Here is a 6,119-nt window from a genome sequence, read left to right as displayed (position 1 = left end):
GGCCTTGCAGCTCCACTGCCGGGCCCCATGAGGGGCCCGGCGGTGGACCTCCAAGGCCGGCGGGAGTGCTAGGAAGCCCCGCGAAGGCCCTCCCTGGCCCCAGGCAGGCAGGGGTGGGGAGAGGCAGGGAGGAAGCAACTTACCCTCCCTCTTCTCCTGCCTCCTCCTGGCTGAATGAGGGCCGGAAGCGGGGCAGCCGGAAGCAGGGGGCGGGGCTTCGTCATGTGCCCCGCCCCCGTACCTCACCCGGGGGAACTGCGATCCCCCGCGATCCCCCCCCCGAAATGACCTCTGCATGGGGCTGAGAGAGCTCTGACAGAAACTGCTCTCAAGAACAGCTCTGACAGAACGACGGCTTGCCCAAGGTCATCCAGCAGGTGCAAGTGGAGGAGTGGGGAATCAAACCCGGTTCTCCCAGATTAAAGTCCGCGCACTTAACCACTACACCAAAATTAGATAGGATATTTTATCATAATCTGACACTTGCAATATTCAAGGGTCAAGGGGGACAGGACCAACGGACAAGCTGAAATGAAGCGAGATGGACACACCTCCCCACAGACAGAACGATGACTTCTCCGCGCCGTCCCCTTCTTGCTTCTTTGGATTTTTTAGCCGGACTGAACAGCTGCCATCGTTTGTGGCTGCAGCGAGTACAAACGCCCTTCCCTGCAACGCCGCCGACAGTGTGCAAGTGATGGCCACGGCAGCTGTGCTTGGACGAAGGACCTCCGGGCGACAAAGGAGAAGTCGGACTGGTCGGGCTGCCTGGCGTCGTAGGGCTATTTTTAGGAGTTCAAAACAAAAAAACCACCATGCACACATAAGGGGGCGAAAAAACAAGAAAGGAAAGAATCACAACAGATACATTCATATGGGGTAGCAATTTTAGCCTATACCAGCAACACAAAACTTGAGCCCAACAGCACCACAAAGACCAACAAGGGAACAAGCTTCTGACAAAGCTTTGACTCCAAAAAACGCCCTGGAAAATTCTGTCGCTTTTTTAGATCCTACTGGGGCTCTGGTTTTGTTCTGAAACACCTGCTCAAAATGCTTTGGTGGAGGCACCGTTTTTTTCTCCTTTCAAATCGTTCCAGCTTCTCTTTGGCTTAACCTTTTGGTCCTCAAACACCCCCTCCCCCCCCATAAAGGGTATATACAGACAGATCCATCCACTGTCACATGTTACCCGTAATCAGATCCAGGGAGTACGGTTAACAAACTGTAAACCCCTAAATGGTGTTCAGAAGATTTCATCAGTGCAGAGAACTGACCCATTTTTCTGACGGTATGATGACCTTATATATTACTAGGAGGAAGGCCCGTTCTGGCCCAGAATGCAACGGGCTTCTAGAACAGGTCCTGGGTGAGTGTGGCATCGTAGAGGAGCTGCACTGGCTCTGTATTCTTGTTGCTTGGGACACAGGGTGGAGTGTCTTTTTGGCACTGGGGGTCAGAGAGCCCGCTGGTTCACCCACCCCCCCCCGCCGGGAGCCACAGGCAGTCGCCGGCAGAACAGAAGGCCACCCAGAGGCCGCAGCATCACCAGAGGCGGACCACGGCCCCTGACCGACGGGGAGTGATGGAGGGGCGGAGGAGCACGGGTCTGGGCGAAGCAGCAGAGGCCAGCGTCAGGGTAGTAGGCGGCATGCCGCCGAGGCAGGAAGAGCCACCAGCCGGAGGAGAAGGAGGCGAGAAGGCAGGGCGCCGGGCGAGCAAGCCCTTTCGGCCGCCGGAGCACACAACGCCCCCGTCGCCTCGCAGCTTACTGAGGCAGAAAGGCGGCAGTTCTGTCGGAGTGTGGGCGGGACTTTGACAACACATGGGCATGCAAGCCACCAATGGATGACAGGACCTTGGCAATGCAACTACCAATGGATGGCGAGACCTGGTGATCGACACGTCTCCCGGCCAAAGGCTGCGGGAGTGTGTCCCAGGAGTCACACAAAATGAGCTTTATATATAAGAGAGATACTATACTAACTGTATTGGCTTCCACTTCATTTCAGAGCCCAGTTCAAAGGCTCTCTTTGATCAGTACAACTCCAAGTGGTGCGAATCTTAAGACGGCTTCCTCCCACCTGAAGCTACCTGTGGAAGCACCATTCTTTGCCACACTATCTTATGAAATGCAGCAGGAGGATACATGAACTACACCTGCTCTAGAATTCCTTGCCCAGGAAAGTTGACCTACGCTCCATCCTTGCCCCCTTTTGTTTGTTACAAATGTTATCTGTGGTTTTTAAATTTCAGGTATCACTACTTATTGATTTTATCATTGCTGTCATCTGGAGGGTCCCCGTATGGGGATGGTAAATCCAGACAGAGATACTGGCCTTTATCCAACCATATTACGAAAAAGTAGGGGCACTTTTATTTTATTTTATTTTTTGGATTTTGATTCCGCCCTCCCCAACGCAGGCTCAGGGCGGATCACAGCAAACAGAGTCAAAGACTCATTACAATAAAATGACATTACATTAAAATCATTATAACAGTAAAATTCAGAGGTAGCAGCAAATTACATTTTAAAAAAAACTGTTAGGGTCCTATAGGTGGAATTAATGAGCACTTCAAGAGATTGGGAACTAGAGGAGGGGAGGTGGAGAAAACATAAGGCCTCTGACGCTTTCTTAGCTGCATGGTATGGTCCAGGTTGTTTTTAAACAAATGGAACACTAAAACAGAAGCCACTATAGATTTTTTTCCCCCAGCGAAGTGAAACCAACTTCTTCTGATCTTCACAATTGACATAACTCCGTATTGCGAGAGGGGTTGGCATGAGTCATGCATACCAGTGAGTCAACTGCTGGTTCAACTGCCGGTCTTGGTCCTTCCCCAAATGTTTCAGGCTGGCTCTACACGTTTTTACATTTTTTTAAGTGCCGCATATATTTTTAGGCATTTTTTTTTTTAAGCACACAGAGAGTTGCAAAATTCTTTCAGGGAGTGAAAATGGGGCTTGTGGTGTCTCAGCCACCAGGCTGAGTCCATCCACAGCTGACTGCTGCTGCAAAACGTACAGAAACAATTTTTCCGGATTTTGAGTCTGGAGGTAAATTGTAAACTGCTTTTGCATGCTGCACCAGGTACACCAGTGGCGTCGCATAAGATACTTGAGTACGTAGATGTTTCGTGGAACCATGTTACTGTTTTTCAACACCGTTCATAAAACGTTAACTGTAATTTGGCTGCCAATCCATTTAGGAAACACCAAACATATCAGTGAATAAACGGCACACTGCAATCGCTTTCAAAGAAGTGGACATCTCCATAACCAGTCAAACAATGAGAGACACCATTTAAGGATAAAGTATTAAAATGAAAAAAAAGATGTTACCTTTCTGGGTCATTCACAGAGTTATCCGCCACCATAGCCTTCAACACGTCAGCATTTGCTGCAAGGAACATAAATGAACGTTTTAGCATCACTCTTTGCCTAAGGTTAAATTACCCTGCCCCCCCAATAGCTAGCAATCCAAAACAGTCCAGTGATACCTTTAAGACCAAGTTTTATTCAGGTACAAGCTCTCCCTCCTCTGCGAGGATAGAGCTGCACGTCCCCTCCCCCCCAATAGCTAGCAATCCAAAACAGTCCAGTGATACCTTTAAGACCAAGTTTTATTCAGGTACAAGCTCTCCCTCCTCTGCGAGGATAGAGCTGCACGTCCCCTCCCCCCCAATAGCTAGCAATCCAAAACAGTCCAGTGATACCTTTAAGACCAAGTTTTATTCAGGTACAAGCTCTCCCTCCTCTGCGAGGATAGAGCTGCACGTCCCCTCCCCCCCAATAGCTAGCAATCCAAAACAGTCCAGTGATACCTTTAAGACCAAGTTTTATTCAGGTACAAGCTCTCCCTCCTCTGCGAGGATAGAGCTGCACGTCCCCTCCCCCCCAATAGCTAGCAATCCAAAACAGTCCAGTGGAGCCTGAGTGGTGGGTGTTGCCTTCTGACACACTTCCGGTGATGTCAGGGGGTGTGGCACATGTAAATAAGTTATTCTAATGAGTTATGCTAATGAGCTCCTGCACCTCTTTTTCTATGAAATTACCCCTGCCCTGAAGTGTTACGCTAACTTGTAAGCTATAAGATAACAAAACATAAAACAAGATTAGGCATAAACATAACCCGAAATATGTTGGAATTCCTCGGAAAGACAGGCCTTTGGGGGAGCTGGAACAGCTCAATTATGCAGCATCTACAGCAGATCCCAGGTGGGTCTGATCCCCAGAATCCCAATTTAAAAGGATCAGCAGCAGGTGATGGGAGAGACCTCCACCTCAGACCCCAGAGAGATGCTGCCAGCGAGAGTAAACAACACTGACTTTGACAGATCAATTGTCTAAACCGACATAAGCCGACTTCATGTTTCATCCACTTGCTCCTGAGTTAAAGTTCCACTGAACTGGGCCCATGGGATTAAGCTATATTTAGCTTCACAACTGAAGGTTTAGACACTTTCGAAAGCTGATCAGTTATTAATTAATAACCACATAGTAATTGACTGCGGTGGCTCAAGTGGTTAAGATGCTGAACTGCAGGCTGTGGAAGGCCGGTAGTTCAGCAGTTCAAGACCCGAGTGTGCCGCAAGACGGAGTGAGCTCCCGTCTCTAGTTCCAGCTCCTGCCAACCTAGCAGTTTGAAAGCAAGAAATTGCAAGTAGATAAATAGGGACCACTTTGGTGGGAAGGGAACAGCGTTCTGTGCACCTTGGTGTTTAGTCATGCCAGCCACGTGACCACAGAAATGTCTTTGGACAGCGCTGGCTCTTTGGCCTGGAAACGGAGATGAGCACCGCAACCCTAGAGTCTGATTCGACTGGCTTTCGAGCAAGGGAACCTTTACCTTTACCTTTTTAACTGACTGACAACATGAATGCAAAACTCCTTTGTTGACACACACACCCTCCACTTAACCAGTAGTTTTCTACTGCTTTTTAACGTATAACAAATAGGAGAAGCAGGAAAATTCTGAGAGAGAGAGAAAGGACGTGCTGCAAGTCCAAAGCTTCTCTGAATAAGGCACAGGCTGTTCGAACAAAGCTTAAAATTGTCCTTTTGTTGTTAGACTCTTGTTCCTATGAGGGTATTATTATAGGAGTCACCTTCATCCTTTAATACAAATAACAGCAGTAAAAAATGTTTTAGAAGGCACTTGTCTGTTGAGATGTGGGTCATGGTGGCCTACAAAGATGACAAGCCCACAAACAAAGAGCTCATTTCTGGGCCAAAGTGATCAACATGAACACAGGGAGCAATGGAGCCAGAGTTTAAGCATTTTTAATCCCACTGAAATACTTTTTACCCAGAGAATGTGGAATCTGCCATAGTGATGGCCACAGGCATAGGCAGCTTTAAAAAGGGATTCAATAGATTCATGGAGGAGAGGTCTATCAGCGGCTACTAGCCATGGGGACTGCGGGGAAACTTCACATTCAGAGGCGGTCGACCACTGAATGCCAACGCCTGAAGGCAATATCAGGGGAAGGCCTCGGCCTCTCTGCCCTGTTGCTGGCCCTCCACAGGAATTGGCTGGCATTCTGTGTGAGACAGGATGTTGGACTAGATACAGCACTGGTCTGATCCAGCAGGACTCTTCTTATGTTATGACCTTAGCAAGAAAAGACTTCAGCATGCACAGCGACGACTAGAACCAGCTGTGAAAGCCTCAGATCAACCTCAAATCCGCTGCACAAGTTATTGGGGGAGGGGAGCGGGGGGGGGTCAGGCTTATGCAAACCCCTCTCTTAGCCTCAGACAGCTAAACCACACAGAAATGCATAGACGAACCAAGCCTCAAAACTGTTTCCCACCACATCTCACAGGAAGAGCTGCTCCAAGGGGGGGGGGGGTGTTGATGTGAAAAAAAGGAGCATCAAGGAGACAGATCTACATAGGATCATTAAAAAGTACCTTCGTTTTTCATAATGTAGTTGACAATCTGTCCCACAGTGTCACCATTATCATTTGTGCTTTCATTCAATTCTGTGAAAAATAAAGAGAAGGAAAAAATTATCTCTGTTCGTAGCTTGGCAAGCTCAGGAAAAATAAATAAATAAATGTTTTTTTAAAAATAATAATAATAATAATAATAATACTTTCCATTTATTAATCG

General features: G+C 48.1%; 1 protein-coding gene across 1 annotated transcript in view; it reads right to left on the bottom strand.

Annotated features, from left to right (window-relative positions):
- RELL1 (RELT-like 1) overlaps nt 1-6,119 on the bottom strand; it is a 39,019-nt gene that overhangs the window by 5,039 nt on the left and 27,861 nt on the right. Inside the window, exons 3-5 of the mRNA XM_015418288.1 lie at nt 5,918-5,989; nt 3,344-3,401; nt 552-782 (exon numbers count right to left, since the gene is read on the bottom strand). Of these exons, the coding sequence (XP_015273774.1) occupies nt 552-782; nt 3,344-3,401; nt 5,918-5,989 (361 nt within the window). The remainder of the gene's footprint in view (nt 1-551; nt 783-3,343; nt 3,402-5,917; nt 5,990-6,119) is intronic.

The sequence above is a fragment of the Gekko japonicus genome, unplaced genomic scaffold (genome assembly GCF_001447785.1).
Source record: "Gekko japonicus isolate JY-2015 unplaced genomic scaffold, Gekko_japonicus_V1.1 scaffold55, whole genome shotgun sequence".
Classification (NCBI taxonomy): domain Eukaryota; kingdom Metazoa; phylum Chordata; class Lepidosauria; order Squamata; family Gekkonidae; genus Gekko; species Gekko japonicus.
The sequence above is the reverse complement of the archived record's forward strand: the minus strand, read 5'-3'. Positions and strand labels throughout refer to the sequence as shown.